The following is a 16,227-nucleotide window of genomic DNA, read 5'->3' on the forward strand; positions in this document are numbered from 1 at the left end:
ATGAGAGCCATCTACAACAGCTCTACCATCTTGGAGTATGACTGCTCCCATACCTCCTGAACTGGCATCTAGTGAAAGTAATAGGGGTTTATTCATGTCATAGAACTTCCATGTTGGCACATTTGTTGCCAGTCTTTTGAGTAAAAAAAACAAACAAAAAAACGTTCTTATGTTTTTGTTCCTAATGCCATTCAGTGTCACTCTCAAGTAGCTTTCTGAGCAGAGCGTTCACCTCAGACAGGTTGGGAATGAATTTGGCAAGATTGGTGTAGAATGCACATGAATCTCTGCAGTGCTTGTTTGTCTTCGGGTAGAGGCAGCTGCACCACGGCCCACACCTTCTCATTATCTGGTTTCAGACCACTGGCCATTAGCATCTGCACCACGGCCCTCACGTTCTCATCATCTGGTTTCAGACCACTGGCCATTAGCATCTGCACCACGGCCCTCACGTTCTCATCATCTGGTTTCAGACCACTGGCCATTAGCATCTGCACCACGGCCCTCACGTTCTCATCATCTGGTTTCAGACCACTGGCCATTAGCATCTGCACAACGGCCCTCACCTTTTCATCATCTGGTTTCAGACCACTGGCCATTAGCATCTGCACCACGGCCCTCACGTTCTCATCATCTGGTTTCAGACCACTGGCCATTAGCATCTGCACAACGGCCCTCACCTTTTCATCATCTGGTTTCAGACCACTGGCCATTAGCTTCTGCACCACGGCCCTCATCTTCTGGTTTCAGACCACTGGTCATTAGCATCTGCACCACGGCCCTCATCTTCTGGTTTCAGACCACTGGCCATTCGCATCAGCACCACGGCCCTCACCTTCTCATCATCTGGTTTCAGACCACTGGCCATTCGCATCAGCACCACGGCCCTCTCCTTTTCATCATCTGGTTTCAGACCACTGGCCATTAGCTTCTGCACCACGGCCCTCATCTTTTGGTTTCAGACCACTGGCCATTAGCATCTGCACCACGGCCCTCATCATCTGGTTTCAGACCACTGGCCATTAGCATCTGCACCACGGCCCTCATCATCTGGTTTCAGACCACTGGCCATTAGCATCTGCACCACGGCCCTCATCATCTGGTTTCAGACCACTGGCCATTAGCATGTGACCAATATACTTTATCTCTGTCATTACCATTTTACATTTCTTCCTGTTTAGTTTTAGATTGTACTCGCTCGTTCTGTAGCAGCTTGACCAGTCTGCGGTCATGTTCCTCCTTAGTTTCACCCCAGACCAACAAATGATCGATGACGTCGACGACTCCATCCAGGGCTTCAATCATCTGTGCAAAGGGTCTCTGGAACACCTCAGACGCAGATGAGACACTGAAAGGGTAAACACAAAAATCAGATTACATTGTTTAATAGTCACATCTACAGGGTTGCAGGTGTGATTGCAGGGTACAGTGCAAATCTTCAGCTTGGAGCTCCAACATGCAGGACTAAAGTGAAATAGAATAATGACAATGGTCCTAAATAGAATTGAACTAGAACTATTGGGCATGTTGAAGTTACAGATCTTGGAACTTCTCGAAGTAAAGTTTAATCTGTCAGAAGTCTTGGTTCGCGGCCAATACAGAGAATATCTTAGCGTTTGGTATGTTGGACACAACTTCCTCAACAGTGAGCAGTGGGTAGTGTTCCTGTTTGATCGCTTTGTTTATTTTATTATTATTATTTTTAAATTGTAGTCTTCTGTCTAATGTATTTTGCGTTATATATGTCGGACCACAGTAAGACTAGCGGTCGCCATTGGCTAATGAGGATCCTAATAAATCACGTCAAATCTATACATATCCGGATCGTGTTAGGTTTGTCCACAGTGACCATACTACTAACCCTGTCTGTCAGTTCTGTTTGCTTAGTGATTCACTTCCTTGTGTCCGTTCTGTTTAGTTCCTCAACGATCTTGTCTTTGAGAGGAACTGGAACCTTTCTCTGGGTGTGTTCAACTGGTGGGTCTAACTGTATATGACATGGTCCTGGCATGCATCCTAGACCAGAAAACAGATCTTCAAAGTCTTTCAGTATGTCAATATCTTTGACTGTGATATCATGTGTTCTGTTCACCATGCTTAGTTGTTGACATTGCTGGAGCATCTCTTTCAATCATCTGTAACTCAACCTTGTCTATGTACTATGTACACACCGATTCATGATTCCTGACCCAACGGCGACATCTGCTGGCAGTTTTCAGTTGGACGGTTTCAACTTTTCTCTGTCCAAGCGAGTTGAAGATATTACTTTGCATTCAGCACGTGTCAAGCTTGTATGTTACATCTTAGTTGTTTATTCTCAGTCCATTTCTTTTTGTCACTGTCCATATCTACTGACACCTTGGTTCGAATCTAGGCTGTATCACAACCAGACGTAATTGGGAGTCCCATAGGGTGGCGCACAATTGGCACCAGCGCCGTCCGGGTTTGGCCGGTGTATGCCATCATTGGAAAAAATGATTTGTTCTTAACTGTCTTGCCTAGTTAAATAAAAGGTTAAATTTAAACAAAAATATATATCTGATGTGACAACTTCAATGTGTTTTAATTTTCCAGTCATCTCAACTTCAATTGTGCCTAGGAACATACTGTCATTCTCCTCACTCTGCTCAACTGTGTGCATTATCCTCGGTTGGCTCTAAGATTCTTATTCTTTTGGCAGGATTTACATACTTGACCATAGGCTGGGCATTTTCTGTGCTCATGCTTGCAACCACATCTATTGCAATTTACACACATGTTTAGTTCATCTTGAGCTGCCTTTACTCTGTTCTTCTTGAACCTCTGCAGTACTGACACTTTTTATATGGTGTACTTCAACTTCCTCATTGACAATTTTTACCCGACTGGACGTGATTTTACTAGCACAACACACATTAATAGCTTTAGCCAATGTGAGATCTGCCTCTTTCAACAGCTTGTCTCTTTTTCTGTTTCAGCGTGGCAATTATGTCTTTCTCGCCTTCGGCAAATTCAAACCTGTTGCATACCTTGATTGCCTCCTCTCCCGCGATGTCTAGAACGTAGCACATTGCACTTTTTCCTCCTTTTCAGCAATGCCACTCGCGGTCAGAAACAATTCAAACTTGTGTATCCAAATCTTCCAGTCTTCAACAAAGATGTCCTTGTAGACAAGCTAGATGTTGGTTGTAACAGAGCCATCTTCTATTTTTCGCGGTTTATTCTGACACCATGTTATGTTACAATAATAATGAGCTGGACAAAAAAAAGTACAGTATCTCCAAAGTTATAAAAAAATCTTAGTATCTCTGCCCGTGCCTGCTTACCACGGGGTCATTGCTATCCGGGTTCCCTTGGACGTCCCTACCACGCATTGAATCTGTTAAATGGTTATGGTTACGTTAGGGGTTTTAGAGTAGGGACAAATATATTTATAGCCCCTTCTGTCTGTGTTAAGGACGTCCCAATGATTCCGGATAGCACTGACACTTGCCACAGAGGCTTGTAGCCAATGAAAACAACCTCGGGAGTTTAAATGTCCGTTGAGCAAACCAACGCTAAAATGGGGGAGAGAGGCTAGGGCTGTATTTGAAAATGTGTAAATTATGCAAAAACAAAACATATTAGCAGTTTCTATGATATTAGCATACCTTCCTGATATCAATACAACGTTTGATATATACACTAAACCTTTACTATGAATTTCAGGATACGAACGTTTGACAAAACCACCCCCCAACCATTATCATGTTGGTATCTTCCCATGTCAAAGTTGACGTGCTTTACTGTCATGTCTTTGTTGCTTCAATGCTAGCAAGTCCAGCGCGAAAGTGATTGAACACAGTTGTTTTTAAGAAAGAAATAACAAATTCAACAATTTCTGTAATAGGTATGTATGCATTTGATTAATTACATATAATTTGTATTAATTTGATAACGAACCAGCTCATTGCTAGCTAGTAAAGTTAGCAAGTCATTCATCCATGCTAATTAGCGAAATAGCTAATAGCTTGCTTGCTAACCAGTGAATAGCTATGCTATCTTGACTATCCATAATGAATTTTAATACGCCAAATCCAGTGGGTTAGCCAACATTGATGTTGATTTTAAGTATACTATAGACGAAGTCGGAGTTAGAATGTGTGTTGGCTGTTTACTTTGTTGACAAAGCAGCGCTGGTTGTCTGCTAACGTAAGCTAGCTAGCTGCCAAAGCGCCTCTAACTACTTGTCTAGGACAAATATCATTTTTGAGTTCTCGCCCCGATACACTGTTGCTAATTCTACAAAGCCAGGCAGTTTACAAGAATGATGTGCTATATCCAAATCAGAATATTAATGTCTCATCAACATGAATATTGATCTATCTAACAAAGTAAATCCAAGATGGAAGAAAAGCTGTATGGATCAGTGCCTGTCCCCTCGGAATATCTTCAACAGTGGTGAGTTCTTACGCCGTCAAAAAAAAGAAGCCCAGGACATTTTGAACGAACTCCCTCCTTCATCCCCTGAATGGCAAAATGTTATGAATCTGAAATAACAGCATGTTTTGTTTGCATCTGATGGATTGTGCTATCTGAATCACCTAAATGCTTTGAATTGAGTTTACCACAGAACGACCTGTCTTTACTTGCAAGCCTAGATAATTGTGAGAATGAATTATGAGGACGAATTGTGCAATTGATACTATCAACAGTTATGATGTGTGTGTGTGGGTGTGCGTGTACACCCACACTGGCCAAACCCAGATGGCGCTGGGCCAATTTTGCACATACAGTCTGCATACACACACACATACACACATATAGACTGGCTTTCCAGTTCAGCCTCATCTAGGAAACTTTCAACATGCAGGTGGTATAGGCAATAACAGGTTGCTTCTATGCTGTAGAAGCTGTGTCTACTGTAAGCTACCTTGTGAATATGGTGGAGGTAGGTCTACCTTTTCTGGACCTTCTGGTACCTTTGAGGAGTCTGGGATTCTGAATGTCCTCGAGGGCATGGTGTATTTGTTTCACAGGACTCACAAATATATTTACAATATTTATACTGGGGCTCTCACTGCAATATATTTTGGCTGTAGAATTAATACTGGGGGGTCTTTTCTTTTGTCTTCCTTGTACAGGATTCAGTCAGCTCAACAGCTTCAGGCTCTGCAGGGCCAGTATCCGGGCATCAACCATCACCACAGTCCTCACCCTCACTACACAGAGGAACCAAGAGAGGAGAGAGTAATGGCACATGCACATATGGCTGTCAATGATGAGCTCATGGCTCAGCAAGAACCTGCCAACTTAGCGAAAGGTACCCTGCTTCTTTATTCCCACAGAGCTGTATTCAATAACAACAAGGACATGATCCTCAATGTATTGCTTGCCCAATGGATTTGAAGTTGATTTATTTGTGATAGAAGTGTTCTTTTTGATGCATTTCCCCACAGATTAAAAACAAATGTAAAACAAGTGTAACTCTTGTTTGTGTCGAACTGCTTAGTTTTATCTTGGCCAGGTTGCAGTTGTAAATGAGAACTTGTTCTCAACTGGCCTACCCGGTTAAATAAAGGTGAACAACAAAAAAAATAACTCAACAAATTGTTGGGAAGGTTAACAGCAAGGTGATTGGGTGTTCTCTCTACCTCTTGCAGCTCCAGCGAAAAAGCGAGGGAGAACGGCACAACCAAAGGAACCCAAGCCACCCAAAATGCCCAAGCCCCCCAAGGCCAAACCGGGCCCCAAGCCCAAGAAAGGCAAGGAGGGTCAAGAGGCTGACGGCACGCAGGAGAAGATGGACGAGACCGTCCAGAAGGTCAGGAAGAAACGAGACCGATTCAAGGGCATGACGGAAGATGAGGTCATGAGCAGAACTCTGACTGACATCCTTGATTACAACTTGGACTATGTCATTGTGAGTTCTACCTGTTTGTCATTTTATGCCAGGCATTATTATTATTATTAATAATATGAGACTGAAAATCGAGCTACCTTAAGAAATACTCATTTGTTTCCAGCTGTAAAATGTATTCTGTTGCGAGCCCTAACGCAGTGTTTCCCAACACTGGTCCTCCAGTACCCCGTTTTATTGTAACCCTGGACAAGCACACCTGATTCAACTTGTCAACTAATCATCAAGCCCTCAATGAGTTGAATGAGGTGTGTTTGGCTACAATTAAACTGTGCACTGTTGTAGAACCAGTGTTGAGAAACACTGCAATAATGAACACAACCCAGTTGCATGATGTGAATCTCTCTGTTCTAGATTGGAATCAACCCAGGTCTGGTGGCAGCCTATGTTGGACGATGGTTCCCTGGCCCTGGAAACCATTTCTGTAAGTTGCTTTAGTAGATATTAAGTCTTGATTTGGTGTGTGAACAGCTGTCAGGAACTCTTATTTTGAAAATATTTTCTATTTTTAGTCTGCGCTTTCATTATCTCGACACCGTTTATGAATCAACCGAAATCGCAAAACTTTAAATTCAAGGCATCGTAACTGCAATGTTTTCCTATGCTTAGGGAGCAGAGCATTACAAAGTTGACCTCAATTTCAGAAGAATAATGGTACGACAAATTTAATGAGAACTTGTCCTCATCAGGGAAGTGCCTGTTCTTGTCTGGATTCACTGATGAGCAGCTCAACCACATGAGTGACACCAGCCTGCCAGCGAAATATAAGATTGGTTTCACCAACATGGTGGCAAGGACAACGCCTGGAAGCAAAGACCTTTCAACGTAAGCTTAGGAAGAAAATAATCAAATGCTTAAGTCAGTCAGCAATGTGCTGAGAAATGACGAGTGAGACAATAGAGTATATGTCAAACAGTGGCCACACAGCAACATATAAATGGAATACAGTGTTTGACATCTTATGTTAATTCACAGCAAAGAGCTACGTGAAGGTGCCTTAATTCTTGTGGAAAAGCTGAAGAAGTACAAGCCTCTCATAGCTGTTTTCAATGGAAAATGTAAGTAGCCACAAAAACCCTGCTAGAGAGGAGAAAATGCCAGTTGCAAGACCTTTCCATTGAAATTCCATATTAAGCGTTGAAATGGTTTCTTTTCAGGTATCTATGAAATGTTCTGCAGAGAGATGTTTGGAAAAAAGCCCAAGAAACTTGACTTTGGTCTGCAGCCACACAAGATACCTGACTGTGAAGTGGTAAGGGCTCTGCTTCCTGATAGTCTGATGTGGTGCTCTGTTACCTGGTAGTCTGATGTGGTGCTCTGTTACCTGGTAGTCTGATGTGGTGCTCTGTTACCTGGTAGTCTGATGTGGTGCTCTGTTACCTGGTAGTCTGATGTGGTGCTCTGTTACCTGGTAGTCTGATGTGGTGCTCTGTTACCTGGTATTCTGATGTGGTGCTCTGTTACCTGGTAGTCTGATGTTGGTGCTCTGTTACCTGGTAGTCTGATGTGGTGCTCTGTTACCTGGTAGTCTGATGTATAAGACTTCCTGTTTGTGGTTTATTGGGGGTGTAACTTTCAGTTAGTTAATTTTGGCCACCCATCCCATGAAAGTGAATGTCATTCCAGTGCGCTGCTTGCTATGAATTCTATATGATGGTGCATGTTTAGGTTAAGACACTGACAAGTAGAGCGTAATATCTTTATTTTTCTTTGGCGCAATCTGATTGGGTGGGCCTGATTCCCCAGTGGGTTGGCCCAGGCTTGTGCGGGTGATTATTAACCCCCAAGAGTTGATTGACGCACCGGTGCGTCATAGTAACATTAAACAATGGCCATCTAAATCAGTTAGTTTAAGGAAGATATCTTTTCTCTTTTTTTTTGCATTGGATGCGTCTCCATCCACCACATCTGCCGATGTGGAACTTCTGCATCCGCGGTAAAAGGTGGCAGAGCTAGAGCGGTGTTTGTCAGACCATGAGACGTCCCGAAAATCACTTCTCACCAAAACGTATGTAGCATATTACTACCACTGTGTGTCACGGGACTCGTCTGAAGTCGGTACAGTCGATGTGCCAACTTTTTGATTGTAGGGTCCAAACCACTTGGGTTACAAACTAATGTGACCCCACTGTGGAAAGGGGAGATTCTCACGAACACGATGGTGTTCCCCGTTTTGCTCTATGACCCCCATGGGACTCGTCTGAAGGTAACCTGGTACCAGTTTTTTTATTTATTTTTTATGAATGGAAGTATCAATCAAATCAATTACATTTATTTATAAAGCCCTTTTTACACCAGCAGATGTCAGTGCTTATAAAGAAACCCAGCCTAAAAACCCAAACAGCAAGCAATGCAGGTGTAGAAGCACGGTGGCTAGGAAAAACTCCCTAGAAAGGCAGGAACCTAGGAAGAAACCTAGAGAGGAACCAGGCTCTGAGGGGTGGACAGTCCTCTGGCTGTACCGGGTGGAGATTGAAGGTACCCAAAAAAGGGGTTAAATATGTATAAGAACTAAAATATTTCCTGAGCTTTCTTATCTCTTAGATCTAGGACAAACACATCAAAACCTTATTCCTTATGATACATTTTTTGTCTTTGTTTGCTGCCATATAAATGTGTTATTCAATTAGTTTCTCTGGGATATAGTAGTTCAAGCAACAACAAAAAATATATATATACATGCATACATACATACAGTGGGGCAAAAAAGTATTTAGTCAGCCACCAATTGTGCAAGTTCTCCCACTTAAAAAGATGAGCGAGGCCTGTAATTTTCATTATAGGTACACTTCAACTATGACAGACAAAATGAGAAAAAAAATCCAGAAAATCACATTGTAGGATTTTTAATGAATTTATTTGCAAATTATGGTGGAAAATAAGAACTTGAACAATTGGTGGCTGACTAAATACTTTTTTGCCCCACTGTGTGTATGTATATATATATATATATATATTACTTTTTTTTTTAATTAAAGGGGTCCTAAAATGTAAAATCAAATTGCTAAATGATCCATAGTATGACCATCTTAAAACAATTCCACATGTCGGCTTAGACTTTTTAAAGAATGAACTATGATCATTGGGCATACAGAGGAAGTACAGTACCATTCCCCTTTTTGAAATGACACCGTATAACCCTGCCCTCTCCCCTACAGGCGTTGTATTTGATGCCGTCGTCCAGTGCCCGCTGTGCCCAGTTCCCCCGTGCCCAGGACAAAGTGCACTTCTACATCAAGCTGAGGGAATTAAGGGACCAGCTCAGGGGCGTGGCCAGAACAGACGACATTCAGGAGTTGGAGTACAGCTTTGACCTGGGACTGGCCAAGGGTAAGAGAACGTACTGCAGAGTGCTCTGAGTATTCAATTACATTTACATGAAAGCACATAGTTAACATCAAATGTCAATTATTATTAAAAAGGTGAATTTTAAAATGAAAAGCCATCACAGTTCTACCCAGTCTAATGACCTTGTTCATCTGAGTGAGCTGTATGAGAACAGTCTTGTTCATGGTAACAGTTTGTTTGTTCCATAGAAATACGTTTATATTTAATTTTGTGTTTTCTCCCCTACAGAGGACGCCAAGAGGATGGCGATTAAAGAGGAGGCGTACGACCCGGGCTACGAGGCGGCCTTTGGCGGCGCATATGGCGAGGGTGGGCCGGGGCCTGAAGAGGGCCAGAGCAATGGCAACGGGCACTGTAACTTCTCGTCGGCGGAAAACACAGGTCAGTACAGAGATGCCTGGATGGACCTTAGAACTGGGATAAGCAGTAACTAGTTATATGGTATAGGCTCCCCACAGCAGGGTTCTCGGTACACACCCCTGTTGAGTACGGCTGGGTGGGGGACCGGAGGGGGGGCGGGGCAGCGCCCCTCTTTTAACTCATATCTTTTCATGTTTTAACACCTGTAACTGTCATTATCTGCAATCTAGAGCAACAAAAAAAGACCTGAGATGATAACATAAAGTAATGATTCTGTTCCATTCTTTGGGGAGAACCCTGCCACAGGACACACATTAAAAATGGCAGTTAACACAAATTACAAAAGTATTTAAGCATCCTCACCTTGAAATGAGTAGATTCCAGGAGGTATTGTGATCCACACACTGGATGTGTATGTACCCTGAATACCTCCTCCCTGGACACTGTTACCAGTCTGTGTTGGAGAGCTGGAAGTAATGTGGCTGATATTCTAGCCAGCCCTTCAGAAGGCAACCATGAAGTGCCATATTGTGTATTCCTGTCCAAGATGTTCAGATGTTTAGGAGTGTCTCGGGGTTGATGTGGAATGCAGGGATAGTATACTATAGAAACACAGTCACATTGCTGTTGGCCTAAATAAACAAGACTGAATGATGTTTTGAATCCAACTAGCCAGCCTATAGAATATTTTGAATCTCACTGTCGAGCTAACTAACTGGGACATAACCTGATATTAATGAGTCATTAATATTAAAGACTAGGGCTTTTCCTACCATTATACACTTTCTGTACCATACCGGGATATACGGTATTACTTTAAAGGGACGCTATTTGTGATGTTTTTTTTTTACGCACAAAACAATTTAGGCATCATGGATCTTGATCCAGGAAGGGGTTGAATATCTCTGTTCTAACCAAGAAGCTTGATCTTACCACCTAGACACTTAGTTAGCAAAACCAAATGCATAGCTGGAGCCCTGAGATGGATATCATTTGTTTGACACATCTTAGATAGTTAACTTGTAGTTACAAGCAGTGGCGTAGCACGCACCCCCGCGAGGTTGGGGGGGGGGATGAAAATCATACCTTCAGTAATACCCTGGTATACTGTATATCGTCCAAGCCTATTAAAGAGTACGAGGATTGCTGTGGTCTGTAATGTACCTAGGAGACACATGCCAGAGACTACAGATGAAAAATGAGCTATCCCGCTAAATCTGGTGCAATGACATGTTATACATGGTCCATGACAAATAAACAATAAACACCAGGGACAACCGTAGTCAGCCAGTCCAATAAACACCAGGATCCAGGGACAACCGTAGTCAGCCAGTCCAATAAACACCAGGATCCAGGGACAACCGTAGTCAGCCAGCCCAATAAACACCAGGATCCAGGGACAACCGTAGTCAGCCAGCCCAATAAACACCAGGGACAACCGTAGTCAGCCAGTCCAATAAACACCAGGATCCAGGGACAACCGTAGTCAGCCTGTCCAATAAACACCAGGATCCAGGGACAACCGTAGTCAGCCAGTCCAATAAACACCAGGATCCAGGGACAACCGTAGTCAGCCAGCCCAATAAACACCAGGGACAACCGTAGTCAGCCAGCCCAATAAACACCAGGATCCAGGGACAACCGTAGTCAGCCAGCCCATTAAACACCAGGATCCAGGGACAACCGTAGTCAGCCAGCCCAATAAACACCAGGGTCCAGGGACAACCGTAGTCAGCCAGCCCAATAAACACCAGGGTCCAGGGACAACAGTAGTCAGCCAGCCCAATAAACACCAGGGTCCAGGGACAACCGTAGTCAGCCAGCCCAATAAACACCAGGGTCCAGGGACAACCGTAGTCAGCCAGCCCAATAAACACCAGGGACAACCGTAGTCAGCCAGCCCAATAAACACCAGGGACAACCGTAGTCAGCCAGCCCAATAAACACCAGGGACAACCGTAGTCAGCCAGCCCAATAAACACCAGGGACAACTGTAGTCAGCCAGCCCAATAAACACCAGGGACAACCGTAGTCAGCCAGCCCAATAAACACCAGGGACAACCGTAGTCAGCCAGCCCAATAAACACCAGGGACAACCGTAGTCAGCCAGCCCAATAAACACCAGGGACAACTGTAGTCAGCCAGCCCAAGCAGGGCATATAGAAGGCCAAAACAAGTAGAAGGCCAAAATGAAAGATTCAAACAATGTCTTCCTCACTCTGCAATGACCTGCTAATCACCCGCACCTGTGAACAATCACTAACTTATGTTGCTGTCACTCGTAGCACCTAGTCTGGATGCTGCTGCCCCCTATGTGTGATTTGTAGTGGACGGGTTTATCTTTGGCCTAGGTAACATGGTCCAGTCACCTCATGTTATTTTATTCTAGTTTCAGACGCTGTCGAGAAGGCAGACACTTCTCAACTTCCTGCCGCCACCGCCGCTGCCACAGAGGGACAACTCCCAGACGGACAGTGGATGATGCAGTCTTTTGCTGATCAGATTCCAGACATTGGGGGCTCTAAAGAACCCCAGGCATGGGCGGGCAATGTATAAGGAAGGGGATAGGGCTACTAACTAGCCCTATCTGGACGTACAGAGACCTCAACCCACACATCCTTAATCCCCTCCTTCAACAAGACACTGCACCTCAGTTTGAAGACTCAAATTGTAGCCTTTTCATTTTTTTGTGAAGTTGTATTAGCCATTTTAGGGATTTACATGTTTAACTACTTGATAGATGGAATTTTCTAAATTGAAAATTGAGGATTTTTTTAATTCAAATATTTTATCCTGTTTTGTCATCATGTGTGTTTTGATTGGCGGTCTTTTAAATATGTGAAATCAGGGACTTGACAATGATTCTTGATTGTCTTTGGAGATTGTCACCTATTTAAATCTTTTGCTTATTTTGTTGTCATACTGTACTTGGCCACAGGATGGCGCAGTAGGTGTAAGCAAAGCGGGACACTTCTGATATTACAAATGGCCCTAAATCAGACTTTTACACATGAACAGTCAGTCCCAAAACACACACACTGTATGCAACTGGAAGTCATGCATTGTGAAGTGTAGGATTAGAGAACAGGTACTGAGTGATATGTGAACAAACTAAACATGGTCAAAAAGTGATTCCACAGAGAGATGTTTTAGCAATTTCTTCACATTACAGAAGGTGGGTGCTGTTCTCTTGTTGCTTTATGATCCGTATATTATGTTTAGTATGTTTCTGAACATTTTTGTTCATTAAAGTTTAAAATCCTTAAAACGTTACATACATGCATATAGTGGGGCAAAAAAGTATCTAGTCAGCCACCAATTGTGCAAGTTCTCCCACTTAAAAAGATGAGGCCTGTAATTTATCATAGGTACACTTCAACTATGACAGACAAAATGAGAGAAGAAAAATACAGAAAATCACATTGTAGGATTTTTAATGAATTTATTTGCAAATTATGGTGGAAAATAAGTATTTGGTCAATAACAAAAGTTTCTCAATACTTTATTATATACCCTTTTGGCAATGACAGAGGTCAAACGTTTTCTGTAAGTCTTCACAAGGTTTTCACACACTGTTTCTGGTATTTTGGTCCATTCCTCCATGCAGATCTCTAGAGCAGTGATGTTTTGGGGCTGTTGCTGGGCAACACGGACTTTCAACTCCCTCCAAAGATTTTCTATAGGGTTGAGATCTGGAGACTGGCTAGGCCACTCCAGGACCTTGAAATGCTTCTTACGAAGCCACTCCTTCGTTGCCCGGGCGGTGTGTTTGGGATCATTGTCATGCTGAAAGACCCAGCCACATTTCATCTTCAATGCCCTTGCTGATGGAAGGAGGTTTTCACTCAAAATCTCACGATACATGGCCCCATTCATTCTTTCCTTTACACGGATCAGTCGTCCTGGTCCCTTTGTAGAAAAACAGCCCCAAAGCATGATGTTTCCACCATGCTTCACAGTAGGTATGGTGTTCTTTGGATGCAACTCAGCATTCTTTGTCCTCCAAACACGACGAGTTGAGTTTTTACCAAAAAGTTCTATTTTGGTTTCATCTGACATTCATCTGACATTCTCCCAATCTTCTTCTGGATCATCCAAATGCTCTCTAGCAAACTTCAGATGGGCCTGGACATGTACTGGCTTAAGCAGGGGGACATGTCTGGCACTGCAGGATTTGAGTCCCTGGCGGCGTAGTGTGTTACTGATGGTAGGCTTTGTTACTTTGGTCCCAGCTCTCTGCAGGTAATTCACTAGGTCCCCCTGTGTGGTTCTGGGATTTTTGCTCACCATTCTTGTTATCATTTTGACCCCACGGGGTGAGATCTTGCATGAAGCCCCAGATCGAGGGAGATTATCAGTGATCTTGTATGTCTTCCATTTCCTAATAATTGCTCCCACAGTTGATTTCTTCAAACCGAGCTGCTTACCTATTGCAGATTCAGTCTTCCCAGCCTGGTGCAGGTCTACAATTTTGTTTCTGGTGTCCTTTGCCAGCTCTTTGGTCTTGGCCATAGTGGAGTTTGGAGTGTGACTGTTTGAGGTTGTGGACAGATGTCTTTTATACTGATAACAAGTTCAAACAGGTGCCATTAATACAGGTAACGAGTGGAGGACAGAGGAGCCTCTTAAAGAAGAAGTTGAAGGTCTGTGAGAGCCAGAAATCTTTCTTGTTTGTAGGTGACCAAATACTTATTTTCCACCATAATTTGCAAATAAATTCATTAAAAATCCTACAAGGTGATTTTCTGGATTTTTTTTTCTCATTTTGTCTGTCATAGTTGAAGTGTACCTATGATGAAAATTACAGGCCTCTTGTCTTTTTAAGTGGGAGAACTTGCACAATTGGTGGCTGACTAAATACTTTTTTGCCCCACTGTATATCCATTCATTCTTGAAGTATATATATATTTTTTATAAATGCCTCAGGGGCTTAGTTCAACTGTCGTACCCCACCAGAACCTCAAATATAGGCTTGTTTTACTCCAATGTTTCTAAACAAACACTGTATAGACTCAACATGGTTCAAACTATAATTGTGATATCATGGATGGTCAGTCCTTGCATCCATAGTTCAGTCTGAATTTGAGTGGATTCATTTCTTTATGCCCATCCCTCAGATTGTTTAAAACCAAAACACAGGCGAGTTGATTACATTGTTTTAAGTGAAGGACTTTTAGATGTAAATGTTCCTCGTGGAGTTTTTCTATTTTACTTGAAGTTATTTTGTTTAACTCTCCAGCCTGAAAAGATTTGGTCGTCTTGGTTTGGTCGGGTTCTGACGGTTTGACTGATGATCTTCATGCATGTCAAGAAATGTTCATCCGTCTGCATGCTAAATGAGTCAACCCTAGATCGTATTTAGTTAGGAAAACATTTTAAATGTGTTTGCAACTGATTCATCTTTTTTGGTTTCTTATTAGAAAAAACTGTCTTCTGTTTGGTGCCTATTAGAACACCACCCTGTTCTTTCTTTAAACTGTTTCATATTGTACATTACAATACTCTTTGCACAAGTTTCAACTTCTGAGATACTGCACATGATCCCTCTGGGTAAATGTATGGATGCACGCTGTGAGAATAACTGGGTAATATGACTTTTTTTATTTGAAATGCGTAGCTGTTCCAGTATGTCAGAAATAATAATACTTTAGCATTACAGCATCACAAAGGTTTCTACCGTGAAATGGATTAGGGTTTAAATAGTTGTGGCAGCTACAAGCTACCTCACCTTTAAGTTCCTCATCTTTAATTTCCTCACCTTTAAATGTTTCTTTATTTCCTTTTATTCTGGACTGGTTTCATCTTTGTGACCAAATGTGGCGTTTAAAATTTAAAAAAAGTGATTTTGCCAATTTGTGTGAATGGAATTGGTCATACATGCAGTTACTGTACGTCAATCCTCTTTGTTAAAAAGACGAAGGCTGGGATTCAATCAGAAACCAGGATTCTAGCTTTAAAGGACGTTTCCATTTGAGACATCTGCAGCATTTACCTTGAATGCGATCTCTGTAAAAGCAGTAACGTTGCTGAATGCTGCAGCGGTCTAAGGCACTGCATTGCAGTGCTGGAGGCATCCCTACAGACCCTGGTTCGATTCCAGGCTGTATCACAACCGGCCGTGATTGGGGTGCGCAAAATTGGCCCAGCGTCGTTAGGGTTTGGCCAGGGTAGGCCGTCATTGTGCTTCAACATCTGCGTAGCTTGCTGTTTGGGGTTTTAGGCTGGGTTTCTGTATAGCACTTTGTGACATCTGCTTATGTAAAAAGGACTTTATAAATACATTTGATTGAAAATAAGAATTTGTTCTCGACTTGCTTAGTTAAATAAAGGTAAAAATACATTTTAAAAAAGCAGCATTTTCTCTTTCCTGTGGTGACGAGGGGTCTGAGAGGTGTTGTACAAAACAAAGTCATCAGTGGCTCTACCAATCAGGGTATTAAAGCCAATGATCGCTACACACCTCAGTCTGAGACTGCTATCGTGGAGTCGTTTGTGGTGACGAGGGGTCTGAGAGGTGTTGTACAAAACAAAGTCATCAGTGGCTCTACCAATCAGGGTATTAAAGCCAATGATGAATTTACCACAGACTATTAGTTTAATTGATGAAATGTTTTTGAAAATGGAATGAGGCAAAATCAAGT

At 42.6% G+C, this 16,227-nt stretch overlaps 1 protein-coding gene across 2 annotated transcripts; it reads left to right on the forward strand.

The window, feature by feature from the left end:
* Nucleotides 1-3,748: 3,748 nt before the first annotated feature.
* Nucleotides 3,749-15,885, forward strand: LOC115144708 (G/T mismatch-specific thymine DNA glycosylase-like). 2 transcript variants are annotated; one of them, XM_029685735.2, is made up of 11 exons: nucleotides 3,749-3,868; nucleotides 4,354-4,419; nucleotides 5,103-5,281; nucleotides 5,622-5,881; nucleotides 6,233-6,302; nucleotides 6,568-6,703; nucleotides 6,854-6,936; nucleotides 7,036-7,130; nucleotides 9,037-9,208; nucleotides 9,455-9,607; nucleotides 11,976-15,885. In XM_029685735.2, exons 2-11 carry the CDS (start codon nucleotides 4,364-4,366, stop codon nucleotides 12,140-12,142), a joined length of 1,371 nt encoding a protein of 456 aa, XP_029541595.1. In that variant the 5' UTR covers nucleotides 3,749-3,868; nucleotides 4,354-4,363; the 3' UTR covers nucleotides 12,143-15,885. The 2 variants fall into 2 exon arrangements, with proteins under 2 accessions (XP_029541595.1, XP_029541596.1); XM_029685736.2 differs by lacking the exon at nucleotides 4,354-4,419 and having other exon boundaries at nucleotides 3,750-3,868.
* Nucleotides 15,886-16,227: the final 342 nt, after the last annotated feature.

The sequence above is a fragment of the Oncorhynchus nerka genome, linkage group LG17 (assembly GCF_034236695.1).
Source record: "Oncorhynchus nerka isolate Pitt River linkage group LG17, Oner_Uvic_2.0, whole genome shotgun sequence".
Taxonomy (NCBI): domain Eukaryota; kingdom Metazoa; phylum Chordata; class Actinopteri; order Salmoniformes; family Salmonidae; genus Oncorhynchus; species Oncorhynchus nerka.